We start from the raw sequence: 21,828 nt of genomic DNA on the forward strand, positions 1-21,828 counted from the left end.
CTTTTAAATTTATGCTAAGCATACAATTCTTATTGCGAAAATGATATAAGTAAATTGGTAACTTAAGATCCAATTTTTAATAGGCAGCGAATCTCTGTTTCGCGATTGCGTTCCTCGCGCCGAAGAGCTTCAAGCAGAGCATCCTCGTGCTGCGCGCGCTCGCGTGCGCCGGCGCCGTGCTTATGGGCATGTGGGCCGGCGCTGAGGTGTGCGCACCCGATGTGCTGGCTTGGAGTCTGGCGCTAGTGTTCGTCAATTCTGTACACACTATCTTCTTGATCATAAGGTAGGTAAATAATGTTTTGCTAGCCTGTAATAAAATGGTGTTGAAATATACCTAGTTTAGAGTACTGGCTTGCAGATTCATGCGACTCCTTGTCAACTTTGTAATCTCTGTACGGCGAACTGAAAAAAAAAAGCGGCCAAGTGCGAGTCGGACTCGCCCATGAAGGGTTCCGTATTTAGGCGATTTATGACGTATAAAAAAAAACTACTTACTAGATCTCGTTCAAACCAATTTTCGGTGGAAGTTTACATGGTAATGTACATCATATATTTTTTTTAGTTTTATCATTCTCTTATTTTAGAAGTTACAGGGGGGGGGACACACATTTTACCACTTTGGAAGTGTCTCTCGCGCAAACTATTCAGTTTAGAAAAAAATGAGATTAGAAACCTCAATATCATTTTTGAAGACCTATCCATAGATACCCCACACGTATGGGTTTGATGAAAAAAAAAATTTTGAATTTCAGTTCAAAGTATGGGGAACCCCAAAAATTTATTGTTTTTTTTCTATTTTTGTGTGAAAATCTTAATGCGGTTCACAGAATACATCTACTTACCAAGTTTCAACAGTATAGTTCTTATAGTTTCGGAGAAAAGTGGCTGTGACATACGGACGGACAGACGGACAGACGGACAGACAGACAGACATGACGAATCTATAAGGGTTCCGTTTTTTGCCATTTGGCTACGGAACCCTAATGAATAGAATAGAATAGAATCTCAATCAAGTAGGATTTTACAATCTTTTTTGAATTTTCAATAATAATAATATATCATAAAGTGAGTAGGTATGCACTTTTGCAGCTGTGTGTAGGTCGTGGTCAAAACTGAGAATTGATAATTTCATGAAATTTTAATGACCGGTTGGCCACATCATGAATAAGTCAAACCTAACCTAACCGTCGTATGACGACCGCAACTTAACCGGGCCATTCCAGTAATAACTGAAGGACTGACAAGATTTAATATTTCAACAATGTCAGGAGTGTCGTGCCAACGAATCTCCCATTTAAAGATTTAAATAAAATCGTTTGTAAATTGATGCAAACTCACCGTAAGCTTGTTCCTTCCCATAGGTTTCTTCCCCCAGCGCTCTCGCTGGAGCTCACCGAGCTGTACCTCAAACTCTTCAAGCCGCTGAAAGTGAACAAGAAGCACTTCCAAGAGCTGACGCGCGAGGCAAAGGTGCTGCGGCTGGAGCCAGGCGAGGCGTATGCCGTGGAGGACGTCACGCCCGCTGACGAGCGGCTGTCCATACTGCTGAAGGGGAAGTGAGTTGTTGCCATTCATTCCATTCATTCTTGACATATTGAGCCATTATCGACTACACCAACTGACCGAGAGGCTTTCTATACTTCTATTTTGAAGGTTAAGTGAGTTGTTAAAGATATTTATTAACCGACTTCATCATTTAATCCATTCACTATTAACACATTCAGCTATTCTTGGTCACATCGAGCTGTACCTCAACTTGTTCAAGATGCTGGACTCGATGCTTTTCAAAAAATATTGAAGAGATCCATGTTTCGGAGGGTAAAGTCATAAAATGAGATGTTTTCGATATTTTGAAAGGGTTTTAGCAAATATGACAAAACTGTAAACCATACTTATCAACGAATTAAATGTGTTAGTTAAGTTAGATTAGTCTTACATTTGTGTAACGTAAATACTTTCAATATATTTACATCGAATGATACCCTTATAGAATAAAATAGGTCATGAATATAGTCGGTCTCTACTATATTCATCATATTACCTACGTTCCATGTTGGCAACATAAGCCGTCTGCATCTAACACTACCCGCTTTTACCGACTTCACTGCAGTCATATTTCCTGAAAGGTGTTAGTTACAGCCTGTGCCTTGGGGCACTTTAAGGTGCTTAAAACGTAAAAATAGCACCCCCATTAGTGAGAGGTACCTATGTCTGGTCTAGTCTAGAGGTAGAAAATTATTGTTATGCAGGCTTGCCAACAACGTGAATTTGTAAATCTGCACCCAAATATATCAGTAGGTATTTACGCGAATGTCACACGTAGGTAAACTCGATTTTTTGTGTCGGTTTCGCATCGGTCTATTCGGCCACCAAAAACGGTGTGTCTCCGGGGTAATAGGTACACCATAAATCGTCTGCAATAGAAAGGGTCAAAGAGAAAATTTGAATTCAAACTTTATTTAGTGTTACTAATTGGTTTGATAATCAGAACTGATCATTTACCTTAAGTTTACTTACATAAAATCTTTTAACATCAATATCTACCAAAATACTCAAAATTACCGATTTATAGTGAAATTTCACATTGCACAACCCAACAGGCAAACAAACCAAACACAACGCAATGCAATGTGTATTTGTGGCCAAGCCTCCAAACAAATGAATGTTTACCAACATTTGTTGAATGTTTTCATCACGTCAGTTGAAGTGGTTAACATTGTTTACTATGTGTTGAATGTAATTAATTAGCACTATTCGCACATAAAATGTATATAAACAGAGCTATATCTAGACTAGGGCGAGGCCTAGGTCACACCTGAAATTAAAATTGCTTCCACACTTAGTGTTAGCACTTTCAATTCCCTTAAAAGCCGCCAGAGCTCATATATCAAGAGGAAATTGACTAGCCTTTTGCATGTAATCCATACCTACTAATATTATAAATGCAAATGTAACTTGGTATCTCTGTTTGTTATATGAGTCATACAGGGCAATTCGAAGGTACACTAACATCAAATTGATATCTAAACGACGTCTCGCTCGCGCCGACACATGTACGGATAAGTACGAGTGAAATGCATGTCTAAATTAGATAATTTAGATATCAGTTTTATGTCAGTGGACCTTCGAATTGGCCTGAAAGTTACTAGCAGTATCTATCGTACAGGCCGGAAGGGATGAATTTCTGGCTTTTTCCATCCAATTAAAAACACGTTTTAACTAGGGAGTGCTCCCGGTACTGGTTTTCTATACAAATACAGTACCGGAACCGGGAATTCCCGGTTCTCGCCATACAAATTCAGTACCGGGAGCATTCCCTAGTTTTAACATTCCTGACAACATACAGTCAGCAGCAGAAGTTTCTAAGCGGGCGAGAGGTTCAAAATGACCTTGATACGCTCTTATTCTCTTAACAATAACGTCGCGTCAATATCATTTTGAACACCTCGTCCGCTTAGCAACTTCTGCTGCTGACTGTACCAAAAACAACCTACGTAATTTGGTCGCGTTATTTGTTACCCACCATAAACTAAATTTACGGTGGGGAGCAAAAAAATGTGAGACGGTAACCAGGACATTTATAACGCTTTCTTTGCTACTCCTACTGAAAGTTCTATAAGAGCATAATATATCGTTCGGCGATCTCCCGGCTCTACCATTTCATTTGTAACAGATAGATAGATAGATACAATCTTTATTCAACCACAACTTACATGTACCCATGTGTTATACTATTGTACTCGTACATTGTACCTGTATGCTTGTCACAGGATGCGGGTCAGCTGTGACGAGACACACCTGCACTTCATCCAGCCGTATCAGTTCATAGACTCGCCGGAGTGGGAGGCCAACCGCGAGCAATCTGATGACGTCTTCCAGGTATTCATCATTTTTAGGGTTCCGTACTTAAAAAAGAAAAAAACGGAACCCTTATAGGATAATTTTGCTGTCCGTCCGTCCGTCCGTCTGCCTCTCAAGACCTTTTATCTCGTATCGAATTGAAATTAAAACCATATACTCAGGTCTACACTTCTACAGTCCCTAGAAGCTGTGAAACAATCAAATGTCTAAGAGCGGCATTAAAGTTTAAAAGATCTTATAAGCTTCCTCTCTTATTTCTTGACGGCCTCCTAGCCTATACTTACCGCAAAACTAAGTGGCGAGTCAGGTCATAATGCAATTTCTTTCACTCTTGTTTGGTCTTCACAAGGGTAAAGGAGATAGCATTATAATCTCAGAGGCCAGTTTGTTTTGCGGCAAGTATAGTCGGTTCGGTAGTGCACACACAAATAAAGGGCATATATTTGTGTGTGCATCACAAATACTTGTTTCTGTGTTATGGATGTATGTAGGTTATCTATATTTCTCTATTATCCTCTAGCCGCCCGTACGTCAAACCTTGCCGAGCAAAATGAAATTTTATAATGTCAACACAAAGTTCAAATTAGAATGGAACAGGAGACCTTTTTATAGGTCTCTGGGCGGGTATATCGTCTTCTAGAACCCACAACACAAGCCTTATTAAGCTTACTGGTGGGGCTAGATTGATTGTGTAAGATTGTCCGACAATAACGTGACGTATGGAAAACTAGGAGTTAATTAATATGCTCTCGACTTTTATATAAGTACCCTACCCTTGGAGAGATTTTGCACTTTTAACATTAAATATTTACACTTGTTTGCACAAACAAAGTCATGACGTTGCCAAAGTTTTATGCAAATTATTTCCGGAGTTCCTAAATTCATATTAGAAGGCACGCCTTATGACAAATGGTGCGCGCACTTGGGCAAGTTCCAAATCTCGAAATACCTTTTTACGTAATTCGTTTTGATTTGAAATGGTACGGTATTTATAGAGCTAGTGTACCGGCTTTCTAATTTGACTGGCAAATGGGTTTGAACTGGGATAAACTGAGTGCTTAAGGGATGATTGGATTATGATTTGGGTAGATGTTTGTGTTATGTTTTGGTAAATTGGCCACTTTTAGGCCCATTTTAGGCATAATCATACCTACCGTAAACTGGGGTTACTTTTATTCGCGGGGTATACTAAATCCTCCAATTTTTAAACGCGTGCTTCACAATTTTATGATGTGGTTGGCAATCTTCACAGAAATACATGATGGAAGCGTTCAAAAACGAATGCCTTAATATGTAGTTTGAAAATCGATGATCACTAATTATTACCACATGAATCAAAGTAATCCCAGTTTACCGGTTTAGTAAAATGTACCTGCTTTGCTTCCAAATTTTCTCTAAAATTTGTTTTTGTGAAATAAACAGTTTTTTTTTAATAAACTTACATAAGTATATAAATGCTACAATGTTATTGGTAATCCTATCACCTACAATTTAACTTACCTATGTAGGTACATTTAAAAATCAAACGAACTTACCAAGTGAAGTTCGATGATAATTATGTGATCAGCTTCATTCGACGCGATTTATTAGTGTTTACGTATAGTAGTAGCATTACCAAGGTATAATAATAATCCATTGTCTTTTGATTTGACCTTTGTATTTGTGTTCACTAAAATAGATCCCCAGGGAGACCATGGGAGGCCCGGAATACTTACGCAATTAGTATTTTAAATTAACTTCATTAATCTGTACTGAATTTTTGTTTTCATTAGTTACGATATTTTATTTCTAAAAATAACGATAACAGGTTCTTTGCAAAAGAAAACTACTTTTAAGACTAACCTAGACGACCTAGAGGTAGTTAGTTACCTACAGTAAGGTCAATGTGGCTAATTCCGTCATAGGGACTATACCCGGCATAAAATGTGCCAAATATGCTCCCGGCGTTGACTGACAGATTAGTTCGCTATAACTTTTTTTTAAATTCAGGTGACCGTGGTGGCCGAGGAGGTGTGCTCGTGCGTGTGCTGGCCGCGCATGCGCCTGGAGCGCGTGCTGCGGCACCGACCGGCCCTCAAGGTCGTGCTCGACTGTCTCATAGGTCAGTACCCCTTACTCAATTGAGTCTAAGGACCATTGCAAATCTGCGTTTTTTACTAGCAAACAACGCATTTATTTAAACTTTATTGCACATCAATAGCATAGCATTAGCAACTAATAACAATTATGTATTTTGTTGATGAATAAATGAATGAGTGAATGCCCAGACATGTACATTTTCGCGTCGAGTAGGTAGGGCTTATTAGGAAAACCTGTGTTGGGTCAGGTTGGGTATAATAAAATAAATACTACAGTACTAACGAATAATCCATACACCAGACTTGCACTGCATTTCGCATACTTACAGTGTAAGCACTGGTGTACAGTGTCAGCGATCTTCGAAGTCATATCAAAACAAGATCTAAACCGTAACAAATTGTCAAAATATATCGGAGCGGCCAAGTTGCTCACAAATATCTGAACACGCGTCCATTGTCCAGGCGTTAGAGTGCGTGTTCAGATATTTTGAGCACCTCGGCCGCTCCGATATATCTGATGGCGACTGTACCTATGTCACAGTACAGTTATTAGACGATGTCTTCTTCAGATATAGCTTTTTGAGTAATGTTGATGTAACTACTGGCATTTGTTTTGCCCCTTCATATTCCATTTGAGCCACGATGCTCCGAACCCTCCTGCACAACTTCTCAAAGTGGTCTGTGGCGGCGTGCAATCTTATTTGCTTGCAAAGCGTTTGTATGAACCACGTGCCCTCTTCAACCACCCTGAAACATATTTTTGACAATGTTATCTATAGATGACAAACTGGATATTGACATAATAATGTTCGTTACCTATACAGTGTGGAAAGATAAGTCGGGCCCTGGAGGGAAACTACCTTAAATCCTTAAGCTGGCTCATTTTACTTAATGCAGACATTCCTTTATTTTTAAAAAGAAACAAAACTGCATTCAAAGTATTTTTCTTTTTTTCTTCAATTTGGCTTGTCTAAAAAAATCTTGAGTACTAAATATTACATTTTATGGATATTTTATACGACAGACGAGTTTAAGACCTGTTTCTTGGAGAAATGTTATCATTAACATGAACTGTATCGACTAGTAGAATAAAATTGCGAAATTTAATTTTTTGGAATTTTTAGTCGGTTCGAGTCCCGGGCGAGGCAAGCGAGTTTTAGAAAATATTTGAATGCAGTTTTGTTTCTTTTTAAAAATAAAGGAATGTCTCCTTTAAGTAAAATGAGCCAGCTTAAGGATTTAAGGTAGTTTCCCTCCAGGGCCCGACTTATCTTTCCACACTGTATATGACCACATGAAGCTGAGAACCAACTGGAGTAGCCTTGTATGTCGTATTTGCGTACAAAAATCTCTGCTGAATTTTGCGGGGAGGTGAAAATATTATTTACGCATTGAGGCGGCCGCTCGCAGTTAAATATGGCCGCGGCGTAGCACGCCCTACTACAAACCAGTTCGTTCTTCCGTTCGTCTATTTCCCTCTCAATCGCTCTTGTATATTTGAAGGATAGAGAAGCAAACAGAGGAACGAAAGAACGAATTGATTCGTGGTAGGCCCTCGCGCTGCTCGAATCACCACTCAATTTACTATAATATATTAGTGAGTGCGTCGCGTCATGATTTCAAAAGACAAGCAGCTATGTATATTTGTAACGTCCGACCTGCCCGGCTTCGCACGGGTTAACAATTTATACATAAACCTTCCTCTTGAATCACTTTATCTATTAAAAAAAACCGCATCAAAATCCGTTGCGTAGTTTGAAAGATCTAAGCATACATACAGAGAGACAGACAGGGAAGCGACTTTGTTTTATACTATTTAGTGATGATACTCACCTGATAGAAGCTCGTCCAAAGAAAGAGCTATGAAACATGATTATATCTGAGTCCATGGGCCTCCGATATTTATCTAATGGTACTATTGCGTCTAGTTCGACAGTTTGAACAGGTTTAGGTGCACCCTCCACAACCGCAGCTGGCTGGTGGCCCCGACAAGCCTACAACAAATTTCTAGTATTAAGGTATAACATTTATCTAAAGAGTGTAAGTTGTTAAATGTATTTATTATAACTTAAACTTGTGTAAATGTAATTATTACTTAGATTCAAACATAATAGTTATACGGGACAACCTAATGATGACTAAGTCTCAAATTATTTGATTTGCTTATATGACGAATTCTCACTGACATACTAGGCAAGGTATTTTTTATTTGATAGTAAAATAAACTACTCGTATATCTATAAAATAACTATAACTTATATTTATGTGAAGTTAGACTCAAATTTACTTAAATCGATATCCTGTTGTGTTTTTGTCTAGACAGGCCATGCAATTTCTGATTTTCAAATCTGACCGGCCCACAATGCAGGGATTGCAGGGCGTGAACTGAAAGCCGTTTTCCATTGGTTTGGTTTATGACATTCTCACCTGAATTAAGAATATGATTGGTTTAGCCACCAAGCTGGGATTTGAACGTGCGTCAAAGCAGGCTATGAGGTCTCTCTCCCAGTAACGCGTGTCATACGCTCTCAAATAGCCGTGGTCGTGCCCGTGGGTCAGGATCGCCACACAGATACAGCCGCTGCCACTGAAGTCCCTTCTGCTAACTGAAATTAAAGAAAAATTCATAACATTTTGATAATGGGATTTCCATAAGCTATTAGGCAATAAATCAATTTATTATTTTCTTCATTGCTAGGTACAATGAAGAAAATAATATATTTGTAAATTAGGAAACTATAGGTATATTACGAAATCAATTTGTTGCTATTATTAGCTAAGTTGATAATAATATGTTTTTTTAAACTGTTTGTTTCTCAGTAAATTTGTACGAACAGTGTTTTACAGATGTTATTCTATCAACTTTCATTAAAACATATAAGAATGTCACTAAACGTTTCACTAATCATTAAGATTTACCAACGTCGATTTGATAAGTACTTACATTTTTTCAGTTCAACGAATAAATTATTCTCTGTTAGATCGTTGTAAGTAGTCACATGAAATCGATATTGCTTAAAAGTATTTTCTAATGCTGCTACATCTAAAGATGTACCTCGTCTTTTCCGTTCGCTCATAAAGTTTTCATGATTGAAAATAATCATATCATTTCTTTCGAATTTCTCCAATTCGTACGTTGCTGACTCTAAATCTGACTGAATGTTGCTTTCATTTATATGTAATACGTCCTTGTAATATTCATTTAGAGCTCTTTGAAAAACTTCTTCAAACTTATTTTTATCAAACTTGTTATCAACAATTTTTGTGTTTTCATAACCATCATCTGTCTCATGTTGCGGTTCAGCTGCTTCTGAGGGTTCTTCTTGATCATGTGTTCCTTGCAATAGTTTAGAGTTGACAGGGAATACATTTTGGGCTTCATTATCTCCTATGTTCATTCCAAGTGGTACAATGTTACTTTTGTCTTCGATAGATTCTGTTTGAACTGTCCCAAAACAACGGTCATCAAACGATTTCCTAGGTCCATAAACCCCTTTGTCGGTGGCGGAATCTTCTAACGTAGGACTTGTGTTGTCAACAGTATTAGTATCAGCATTGTTATTTTTTTTCAAACCGGTACTAAAATCTTTATCAGATGATGGAGATTCTTCCAGGCTCAAATTGAATGCTTGACTCATATTTCACTTTAAATACGCACAATAATTAAGACAACAGTATTTGACGTTAATTTACGTTCCATAGATAATAAGTGAACTATTTATTATTCTATTGAACCATGTCTGTAGGTAGCAGATGTTAGTATAATTATTATGACGAGTTACTTTTTTCAAAAGGTGTTTGTTTATTTTAAATGTTACAACCAAATCACACAGTACGCGTATGCATTCTATTGAATACGGACGACAATTGAAGATAAGATACGCCTTTATCGAATGATAACAGACTTTTATTATTGAAATACTGTTTTTAGAATTAAAATGGGCAGTGTTATGTTTAAATCGTGATAAGATATTCTCAAGTGTTATAAAGAAACTTAGCAGGTAAATGGCTCTTTCTAGCTTTATGACAATAATGATTAAGTATGTTCATATAACAACAGTATCATAACCAAGTAGCTACAAATGTTTAACAATAAAAGCATAATTATTAGTTATAAAATGAATATTAAGTATGTGTAAAGTCAAAATGTGTAGGTGTGTGTAAATTAAAAAATGAATGTAAACTCAAAGTAGCTCAAACCTCTCCTCTTATAGTAAATTAGTTACATTCATTTCTTCTTCCTAATATGTAACATGTAAAGTTTGGTACTTATCTGTATACACCCCTATTACCGTCGGAGAACTTCCTTGAGGCGCTTTCAGTAAACTAATTCGATCGAATTTTTTTCTACGCCGAGGCATACGAGACAAACTTTTCATCAGCGCGTTTTTCCACATTTGCTCTTTAGATTTTTCAGATTTATCTAAACTAGAAAGTGTTTTCTTAAGATATAGCTTTTTGAGTAATGTTGAGGTAACTACTGGCATTTGCTTTGCCCCCTCATACTCCATGTGAGCCACGATGGTCCGAACCCTTCGGCACAATTTCTCGAAGTGGTCTGTGACGGCGTGCAGTCTCATCTGCACACAAAGCGTTTGTATGAACCACGTGCCCTCTTCAACCACTCTGAAAATTAAATTATTTTAAATCATGATTAGTCCTCAGTGTAACACAGCTCAGGGGCCCGTTTCTAAAAAGCTTGTAACTTGTAATACAAGCGGGTGGCACTTTTTGACAGCTTTTGTTAGAAACGGACTCCCACTTGTATGCACACGCGACGCGTTATGTTTTCGAAAGACAAGTATCTACTGTAAAACTGACCTGATAGAGGCTCTTCCAAAGAAAGAGCTGTGAAACATGATTATATCCGAGTCCATGGGCCTGCGATATTTCTCTGATGGTAACACAGCATCTAGTTCCACAGTCTGAATAGGTTCATCTACATTTATGGTTCGCGCTTCTACAACTGAAGCCGGTTGTCGACCCCGGCATGCCTGCAAAAATAATAGTAAGTATACATAATTGCAATGAACAGGAAACGGCAATTCGTGGATGAGCGATTTTGCCAGCTAAAAGCACGATCTTGGCGTTAGCTACCTCATAATAGTCACAATGCTTTTCCCTTGTACTGACATTGCTGCAAGCGAGATACACTGCGTTCGAATAGAAGCAGTCGCTAGATTTTAAGGCCGCTTAAAACTCATGGTAAGCATACTGGCATGTTTTAGCCATCGTAAAGTCGTAAAGTCCAACTAGACCACGACGCCAGGCTAAACTGACTGATGCTACATATTCGGATGAAGGCTAAATACTAACGCTAAAGCGTAATATCCTTACCTGAATTAAGAATATGATTGGTTTAGCTACCAAGCTGGGATTGAGACGAGCGTCAAAGCAGGCGATCACATCTCTTTCGCAGTAACGTGTGTCAAATGCCCTCAGATACCCGTGGTCATGTCCGTGAGTCAGGATCGCCACGCAAAGACAGCCGCTGGTACTGAAGTCCCTGCTGCTGACTGAAATGCACAAAACAGGCTTAAAAGTTATATACGATTGACAAGTAGTGATCGGCTTAATTGGTCGAGTATATTTGTAAAAATTATATTTCAAAAAATATAAGCACGTTAATTAATTCCTTGTAAATAATTACCTGACCCACTTTAGGAATTGTACAGTTAAAATAAAAGGTGACGGACATTTTCTTATTAGAAAAGTTGACTATGTATAAGATTGCCATCTCTTTATTTTATCTTTATTTTTTAATTTATTTTATTTGTTAGCAACGCTTTTGCGTTTTAATGTCCTGTCTAATACTAAAATTTAAGTATGTACCAGCATCGTTACTTACATTTTTTCAATTCGGTAAACAAATCTTTTTCTGTTAGATCATTATAAGTGGTTACATCAAATCGAAATTGTTTAAATGTAGTTTCTAATGCAGCGACATCCAAAGCTGTGCCTCGTCTTTTCGGTCCATTCATAAACTTTTCATGATTAAAAATAATCATATCATTTCTTGTGTATTTCTCTAATTCATACGTTGTTAATTCTAAAAATGGCTCATACGAGTTGCTTTTTTCGGGTACACTTAGTGAATCATTATACGTTTTGTTTTCCGGATTTTTTTTAAGCAGATTTCTTATATACTCATCATCTGACTCTTTCTTGCTGTCGTAACCAGTCTCTGAAGTAAGCTGCTTTTCAGATTCTGCTGGCTGTTTTTTATTCGTTCCAAGTGGTAAAATGTCATTAATAGACTCTGCTTGAGTGTTTGCAAAAAAACGTTCTTCAAATGATTTTATAGCAAGCTCATGAGGTTGTTTTTCTATAACGGAATCAGTCTCTGTTGTAATTTTGTTCTTAACTTCTAGTGGTTTTTGAAGTTCTACTAGTTCCCCGTGGTCTATATCAGTGATGCCTTGCCTCGATTCAAATCTTCTAGGTGCGTAGTATCCCTTTCTTCTTCTTTGCCATGATTGATATTTTCTAGATTCATAAAGCCCTTCTTGTATTACGAGATCTTCTAATATATTATCTGGTTGTACACAGGCGTCCAATGTATTTATGTCAGCTTTGTATATTTTTTTCGAAGTGAAACTACAATCATCATCAGATGATAGAGATGCTTCTAGGCTCACATTGAATGCTTGACTCATATTTCACTTTCGGTGCGAATCTACAACTACAAATACAACAATGCGTGACATTGGGTTAAGTTACGTTACGTAAATAATAACTAAACGTTTATTTTAATTTTAATGGAATCATTTCTGCACTTGTTAATGTATAACGAAAATTACTTTCAATAATGTATTTTTTTTAAACGTTGCAACTGAGCCACGCACGCGTATACAATGTATTGAATGCGGACAACAAAGAAAGATAAGATACGCTTGTATCAAAGATAACAAGTGTATTAGTCAGTTATTATTAAATTGCCAAGAAATCGGAAGTACGTGGGGCAAACTGAAAGTTTTAAAAATATGGAAGACTCAATTTATTGGACCATTACTATTTATGTTAACGCGTGCTTTTTAACCCATTCTGATCACGCGTACGCATTTTCATTAGGATAAAACACCCTAAAATGGTGTAGAGGTTTTGTATGAAATTCATGAGAGAAGATAAGATATTTTTTATTTTTTGCACAACTTCGATGTAAACTTTTGAGCTTTGCTTCTGTATGTTCATCCTTTAAAAACAAAAATACAATTTAATTAAGTTCTCAGTGTGAACCGTTTTACGAGACAGTTCTCCTTCTCCTGTACCAAGTGGCTTCATTATAAATGAAGTCTATTGTATCTCTATTCTTGGCTGAGCCCGTAATGAAAATCATATAAGTAAAATTATAATACGAAAAATTACTCGGGTTAAAATTAGAATAAAACTCAAAATACAAATTTCAACTTGTCAGCAATCTGCAAATATTATTAAATTGTACAACGGGACTTAATCGCGTATCTAAGTTTTTAAGATTTACCTCCGACGTTTCGAGGACGGCGTTTTCCCCGTGGTCTCGGAGAAGACAATCGTTGTACAATTTAATAATGTGTAAAAATCGTGAAAGTTTAAGTCAGTGAATCTGCAAATAATAACCGTATGACATCATCATCATCTTCCTCGCGTTGTCCCGGCATTTTGCCACGGCTCATGGGAGCCTGGGGTCCGCTTGGCAACTAATCCCAGTAATTGGCGTGGGCACTAGTTTTACGAAAGCGACTGCCATCTGACCTTCCAACCCAGAGGGTAAACTAGGCCCGTATCGGGATTAGTCCGGTTTCCTCACGATGTTTTCCTTCATCGTATGACATATTTACATATTTCCAAAAAAATATGAAGAGTAATTTTTTTATAGATTATATCGCTCTTTTTGTTCCAGGAACTTTCAGTGTTAGGTATAGATACTTATGTAGCCTACATTCGAAGCGCGAATGATTAGATAGTATTAAAATTGATAGGGGAATTACCTGGCTGTCACATTCTAACAAGTATGTAAGTGCGAAAGTGACACATGACCCGTTTTGTCCATTTTGTTTTTTAACCTATATAAACCGCGACATTTAACGTTTTTCAAACAAATCAAATTGGTAACGTAATTTATCATTTTGCTGAAACCAAAAAGTTGCATAGCCACGTAGACCAGACTTATTACGGGCAGTAAAGGAAAGTGTTATAAAATGTTTAAGTTCGTTAAAAACTTTGGTCGTTTTACCAACAACTTTGTGTGACCTGCTTTTATTGAGCCTGAAATCAAGGAAAACTTTGCATCACTGCAAAATGATACCTACTGGTTAATTATTAGAGAAAATTAACCTGTCTTAAAAGGGCGTATCTTGTTTTGCGTAGCGTAGAACCCAGTAGCTGCCATTCACGAGATATTTTAATAATCCAAGTAGAAAAAGAAATCCTTTTCACTGACCATATACCTATTTAAATGTTCCCACCTTGGAGGATGTAACCAAACGGAGACGCCAAAACAGTCGCCGATTTTTGCGGGGGAATGACACGCCAAATGTATACGTAACGTAAAAATAGCCATGTCAGATAAACGTCAGTCCATACATTGTGTATGACCAATGGCCGCCTATTTTCGACAGAGGGGAACACCTGTTAATGGCTACTCCGTTAGGTTATATCCTCTAAGGTTCCCATCTATATATATGTAAAATGTGAATAAGCTTTATGAACTGTCGAATTGGACTAAGGAGGTGGTCGAAGTTGTGAATGAAAGCTAAAAATTTAGGTACCTACTTATTTATGTAACTACCGGTTTATAATACTCAACACAAGAATCTGCCAGCCATGTTACAATTAGTGTTAATTTTGAAGTATTTATTTGGGTATTTATGGACTTCGTATAAATTAAAAAAAAATAAGTCGACAACCGGGTCGTGAGTCTTTTTATTTATTATATTACTGACACTTTTTTTGTCTCTAGCGGCCCGATTCGAACAATGCTTATACTTAAGAAGTGACAGCGGTACAATACCGATCTGTTAGTGACAAGAGTGACATTTCTTCAACCAAAAAACGTTAATTTTGACACTGCTATCGTCCCGCTGCGCTGTGACTGCTTATATGCATTGTTCGAATTGGTAAGGGTCGGTAACACCAAACAACCTGTCATCATTTGTTTGTAATATTTTATTACATGATAAATTTAACCCTTTAACTGGCAAGACTGATGTGTCAAATCCCTCAGATAGCCGTGGTCTTGCCCGTGAGTCAGGATCGCCACGCAAAGACAGCCGCTGGCACTAAAGTCCCTTCTGCTAACTGTAATGCACAAACAAGTTTGAAAAGTTAAACAAATTTTATTTAGCAATAGGGTATTTGACATTTTTTTATGAATGGTATCTGTCAATCAGGTTTGTTTTGAGAATTAAATGTCTGTATGGGACCCATTGTCTTAAAGCAATAAAAATGTCACAAATGATGGTCGAAGTCTGGCACCCGCACTTTGCTGACGAAACGCTTCATAGAAAATGGCAATACATCGTGACGTCATCATGTAACGTTAGAAGCCACACATGATTATAATTATGTTGTTAACAACACTTATGCGTTTTGCTGTCCTGGATCATTATTAACGTTTTACTAAAAAGTATCAACATAATTACATAATTAGGTACTTAAATTTTTTCAATTCTATAAACAAATCGTTTTCTGTTAGATCATTGTGAGTGATCACATCAAATCGAAATTGTTTAAATGTAGTTTCTAATGCAGCTACATCTAAAGCTGTGCCTTGTCTTTTCGTTTCGCTTATAAAGTTTTCATGATTGAAAATAATCATATCATTTCTTTCGAATTTCTCTAATTCGTACGTTGTTAACTCTAAATCTGGCTTAGATGTATTGCTTCTATCGGGTATACCTAATGTATCATGATAAGTTTTGATTAGGGTTCTTTTAAACTTATTTCTATCAAACTTATCATGAGTCGTTTTCTCGGTGTCGTCAGCCTGTGTAGTAATCTGTTTTTCATATTTTGTTGGTTGTTTTTTATCATTTGTACGTTGCGATAGTTTCGGACTTGAAACAAATAAGTTTCGGGCTTCATAAACCTCTACTGTCTTTGAAAGGTTCTTTTTGTGTTTTTCCAAAAAAATGTTCATCAAACGCTTCTATAGCAACCTCATGAGGTGTTTTTTCTTCAACAAAATCAGTTTCTGAGATCATTTTTTTCTCAACTTCTAGTAGTTTATGTTCATTTGTTTGTTTTGGTAGTTTAGATAAGATAAGATAAGATAATTTATTGACCATGTAATATACATTACATTTAGCACGTCATACATTACAGTTTATTCAAAGATTATATTAATAATATTTCAGACACTTCTTTTTCAAAATTAATTCACTAAACTTCTCTTGATTTCTTTCTTAAAGTCCTTCTCTGGTAAACTAGTTATATCTGTAGGTAGCATGTTGTGTAGATAAATTTTAATAGACTTTCTTTGCTTGTATAATCTCTTTGTTCTCGATTTAGGCATACATAACTGTTCTTTATTCCTCGTATTATATCTATGAATATCTTTCTTTTGTTTAAAATTACTCTTATCTTTGTGTATTTCTAGAAGACTGTTGTATATAAAAAGTGAGATAACGGTCAGTATCCGGTCTTTTGCAAAATATATTTTAGCAGATTGAGGCTTACGTAAGTTATTTAATATTCTGATTGATCGCTTTTGTAATTTTAATGCTCTCTCAATATGTCCTCCATTTCCCCATATACTAATCGCATAATTTATGTTTGCTTGAATATATGCGTGATATACAGATAATAATGACTGTTTATTTAGTAATGGTTTAAGTTTCAACAGTGCATAATTTCCTTTAGAAATCTTCTTGCAAATCTTGTCGATGTGGTATTTATGACCAATTTTACTGTCTATTTCGTATCCCAAAAATGTAGTTCTGGATTCATTTTTCTCATTGCCAGTGTAGTTCAATATGGTGGTTCTGTTTGTGTTAAGTACGAGGGGCGTTCAAAATATTCTCGGTATTGATATCTTACGACCTCTTCTAAAATTTCTTTCGTTACTGGCCGCTAAGGTTTATTCATTGACATTAAAAAAAAGTATAATTCGAACCGAGATGGTCTTTTGTTTTTCTGCAATTGCTGAACAAACATGAACATCATGTGCGAATTGACAATGTTAACTAAATTAGAACATCGATGCGTGATAAAATTCTTGACAAAACAGGGTAAAAATCAAAAAACCATAAAAGAGGAAATGGATTGTGTTTACCGTGAGTCTGCTCCTTCTTTATCTACCATTCAAAAGTGGTCAAGCGAGTTTAAACGCGGAAGGGAGAGTATTGAAGATGACCCTAGACCTGGCCGGCCTGTAGTAGCTACTTCACAAGAAAATATTGATAAAGTGGAAAAACTTATATTGGAAGATGGTCGAGTGAAGGTAAAATCTATAGCACAAGTAACCAATCTCTCTATTGGTACCGTACATGATATTATACATGACCATCTTAATATGTCAAAAGTAAGTGCAAGATGGGTTCCGCGAATGCTGACTCGGCTTCAAAAAGACATGCGTGTAGCTTGTTGTTCCGATTTTATTGACCTGTGCGGTGAAAATCCTGATGAGGTGCTGCAAAGAATAGTTACTGGAGATGAAACCTGGGTTCATCATTATGACCCAGAGAGTAAACAAGAGTCCATGCAGTGGCACATTAAGGGTTCAGCTCATCCCAAGAAGTTCAAGGTCATCCCTTCAGCTGGCAAGGTCATGGCCACGATATTTTGGGATTGTGAAGGAGTATTACTAATCGATTATAAAGAAAAAGGTGTAAATATCACAGGACAGTACTACGCTAACATTCTACGTCAATTAAAGGATGTAATTAAAGAAAAGAGGCGAGGAAAGTTAACCAAAGGTATTCTGCTTCTGCATGACAACGCCCCCGTCCATACTGCTCATATTGCCAAGGCAGCTATTGTTGAATGTGGGTTTAAAACTGTTACTCACCCACCGTATAGTCCGGACTTAGCCCTCAGCGACTTCTTTTTGCTCCCCAATCTTAAAAAGGATCTGCGTGGAAATAAATTTTCTGACGATGAAGCATTGAAGGCGGCAGTGGAGGAGCATTTTTACACGAAAGATAAAAAATATTTTTACGAGGGATTAAAAAAAATAATTGATCGATCTTTTAAGTGTATGAACATAGGGGGGGAGTATATTGAAAAATAAAAATATCAAACTTTTCGTACTTGTTTGTTTTCATTCTCATACCGAGAATATTTTGAATACCCCTCGTATTATACCATTAGCCTCAAACCAGTTTTTAATGACCAACATATAATAATTTTTGGGATTCATAGAAATAAAGTCCAAGTTTTTCTAATGCAACGGATGAGTGTAACTGTAATCAATATGTGTCATATATATTATGTTCTTTCTCAAGTTCTGATAATTTCTCGTTATCGTTATCAGTCGTTCCATGCCATGATTCAAATCTTCTAGGTGCATAGTATCCCTTTCTTCTTATTTGCCATGATTGGAATTTTCTAGGTTCATAACGCCCTTTGTCGTTGTCGAGATCTTCTAATGTATTATCTGGTTGTGAACAAGCACCCACAGTATTTATGTCAGCTTTATTTATTGTGTTCGAATCGGAATTAGAATCTTCATCAGAAGATCCAAATAGAGATGCTTCCAGGCTTACGTTGAATGCTTGACTCATATTTCATTTTTAATACGTACCTAATACAATTACAAATACAACAATGCTGCAACGTATGGTTAAGTTACCTCACGTACTAAACGTTATTTTGATGGAATCATTTTTGTCGTTATTATTATTAACATTTTTTTATTAGGGTCTTTTCAATTTAAAAATGTTCCAACCGAGCCACACCCGTATTACGTTGAATGCGGAAAACAACTGATGCTTATCAGGTGTTATCTTTGAAACAAGTGCATTAGCTTTAATGCACTTGTTTCAAAGATAACAAATGAATTAATTGCTTCTGATTAAAATGTCGCTATGACAGTGAAATCGATAGTGCTACATTCAAAGTGTGAATGATAAGATTATTTTTAAGTGTTACACGGAAATTTAATAGGGGAATTACTTGTCCATTCTTCAGCGTTCATTATATTTGATAACTACATCCAAGGTGTACATTATTGCATTAAGCATAAGGTATACAATTGAAAGACATTTTATTTTTAAACCAACATACGGTTTATGGTCACCGCGTAGTTTATGGTTTCAAGTATATGTATATAGGTACTGAAACTCACCCAACTTGTCAGTAGAAAAACGCGAAATCCACATTTTATATGGAAGATTAAACCTTATTTCTACTGAAAAAGTGTCTGTGCCAGAGAATAGTTGTATATGAATGTTACAATATTTGAATCATTGGCGAACTAACATTGATGAATTGATTAGTAACTTTCAAACTACATAAATTTACCAACAAAGATTTTAGTTAAGTAGACGAGACAGATGATTCCACAGACAAACCCATTATTGAGTTTTGTGGGGCTATACTTACTTACATCATATGATATATATAGCATGTATTTTAATAAACAAATAAATAAATTAACCCTATATGTATACGCATCTATTGAAGTGAAGTTACTTTGAAAAGTTGAAAAGACTGCTATTGATCCATAAAGTAAGTATAGTATAGAGTAGTCGGCCCATACAAGCCTCGCTTAGTTCCACAAAAATTCAAGAGATGTCACTCAGAGCACCATTGGGCCTAAATATATATTTGTGTTATTTCAAATCTTGCCAATTTTTAAATTAACATGTATAGTTCTAATTTATTTAGCATATTACAACAAAAACCTTTTAAAACATCCATTTACACATAGTAAATCGACGCAGAAAAAAATTATTAAATAATGGCATGAACTATTCTAAGCGCCATCTATCGCATTACTAGACAGTTAGTTTCTTGCCGTTGTAACACACTAAATAGCTCGATTGTTTGAGAAAGACTATCAATAGATGTCACTGTAGTAAATCCTCATACTTTATGATCATATCAACATTATTAAGTAATAATATAATTTATCTCAAAAATGGACGGCAAAGTCGACGTTGCCGGTTAAAAAATAGGTCGCGAAGTGTGTAGTTTATGGTCATTCTAAAAATTAAAAACATTGCAGTCTCGATTTCGGGACTGCAATGTTGCATACAAATTCCATTATTAAACGAGTTCCAAACTTTTTAAAACTTTAAATGGCCTTATCAAATGCATGCATAGGTCCATTAAACAGCCAAACAGATGATCAGCACTTATTATTATTATAATGTTGGTACCGCGACTATTTAGGTGTCTCAAATACGTTGGCGTATTTTCAGCAGAAAAATACACTTCAATTTTTTTTTAAAGGCGGCAAGCAAATCTTTTTAATGGTTTTACTTTTCTCTGTGAAAATTAGAACGTTGCTTCTGTAAAATATTTCTATTTCTTGCACCATTTTTGAGAAAAGCACTATATATGACTCGGCTGGAAGGCTACTTGCTGGCTTCGGATTCAATTAAACGGACTCCCAAGGTCGTCCGTTTAAAACGAATCCTCAGCCTGCAAGTAGCTACTTCCGAACCTCGACAATAATGTACTATTGTTCTTAGAAACGTGATAATAATTAAAATATATTAAACCTACATGGTATCATCACCCACACTGTTAAGTGTTAACTGTACCGATGTACAGTTAGGAGTGTTGCTGTTTGTATATTAATTTACTTAACCTTACGCATTGCAAAATTGTCCTCATATAGCTATACATATATTTTAGGACAGTCTTACACTAAGCGACCTACTTGGTAACAAAACATTGTAAATTCTTGAGCAGTTTGAATAGCAGGGCAGGTGACAAAAACTTGCTCAAAAGCATAGAAGGTAGCATCCTATAGAAGTGGTGTACGCGTGCCTCCGTGAGGGACAAAACATATAAATTCGACCAATCATAGCGTCGCATTGCGCCGCTATGATTGGTCGAATTTATTTGTTATGGTGGGCAACAAATGAATTCGACCAATCACGGTGGTCAATTTACGGTGGGGAATAAAACAAGATGTGAGACTGTGACAAGGACAAACAATAATAGCGCTTTCGCTGCTACTCCTACTGAAAGATACATAAGACTATCCCGTTCTGTCAGTTATCCCCTGCTTCTATTCATGCTCAAAAGAGAAGAGACATCCGACATTTAAAAAAATATCCCTATATGTATGAGAGCAATAATACAATGTGTAAATGTAAATACATACATATCTTATATTTTATGATCATATCAAAGCTGGAAGTCCTAGGTTCGGATCCCCCTAAAAGTGTATTAATATGGTGTCCCATGGTGGTGGCCCATTTGTCCCCGCCGCCATACAAGAGGTGTGGACAGATGGGAATAGATATAGACCATTAATATATACACACACAATTAAAAAACAAATAAATGTCCTATGAGGATTTGAACCCAGGACCTCCTACTTCATAGCACATAGCAGAGCAGGGTCACTGTCACTACTGACTAGCTAGGAGGCCGTAGAAATAATATACAATTTATATATGTTTAAATTAAGTACAGTCAGCGTCGTATAGTAGGTCGCATCCAAAGTATTCAAATAGTTCAGTTCGCCATACAAATAATATGGTGTACCGAACTATTTGAATACTTTGGATGCTACCTACTATATGACGCTGACTGTACTTATATAACAATTAACAAATCAGACTGGTAGCCACAGTTTAATGGCTAATCTAGGATTAAAACTTTTTAGTGGCTTGCCATTATGTTCAAAACATTTAGCTTCATACCACATCAAATATTTAAGTTTACCGCCCCATTGCCCGCCAGCATTGAACAAATTGGTTGTTAGTGGGTAGACAAAATAAAGTCACTA

General features: G+C 36.5%; 3 protein-coding genes across 3 annotated transcripts in view; 1 reads left to right on the forward strand and 2 right to left on the reverse strand.

Moving 5' to 3' along the window:
* Nucleotides 1-21,828, forward strand: part of LOC134650606 (blood vessel epicardial substance-like) — a 51,157-nt gene that overhangs the window by 17,477 nt on the left and 11,852 nt on the right. Inside the window, exons 3-6 of the mRNA XM_063505558.1 lie at nt 84-286; nt 1,365-1,559; nt 3,774-3,882; nt 5,854-5,965. Coding sequence (XP_063361628.1) covers nt 84-286; nt 1,365-1,559; nt 3,774-3,882; nt 5,854-5,965 — 619 coding nt within the window. The remainder of the gene's footprint in view (nt 1-83; nt 287-1,364; nt 1,560-3,773; nt 3,883-5,853; nt 5,966-21,828) is intronic.
* LOC134650381 (caspase-6-like) lies at nt 6,473-9,580 on the reverse strand. The gene is made up of 4 exons (XM_063505335.1): nt 8,887-9,580; nt 8,370-8,548; nt 7,776-7,936; nt 6,473-6,689 (listed from the first exon to the last, which is right to left on the reverse strand). Exons 1-4 carry the CDS (start codon nt 9,578-9,580, stop codon nt 6,473-6,475), a joined length of 1,251 nt encoding a protein of 416 aa, XP_063361405.1.
* LOC134650382 (caspase-6-like) lies at nt 10,184-11,990 on the reverse strand. Its single transcript, XM_063505336.1, has 4 exons — nt 11,791-11,990; nt 11,280-11,458; nt 10,764-10,936; nt 10,184-10,568 (listed from the first exon to the last, which is right to left on the reverse strand). The coding sequence occupies exons 1-4, from the start codon at nt 11,948-11,950 to the stop codon at nt 10,184-10,186; spliced, it is 897 nt and encodes a 298-aa protein (XP_063361406.1). The 5' UTR covers nt 11,951-11,990.

Source organism: Cydia amplana, chromosome 8, assembly GCF_948474715.1.
Source record: "Cydia amplana chromosome 8, ilCydAmpl1.1, whole genome shotgun sequence".
Taxonomy (NCBI): Eukaryota; Metazoa; Arthropoda; class Insecta; order Lepidoptera; family Tortricidae; genus Cydia; species Cydia amplana.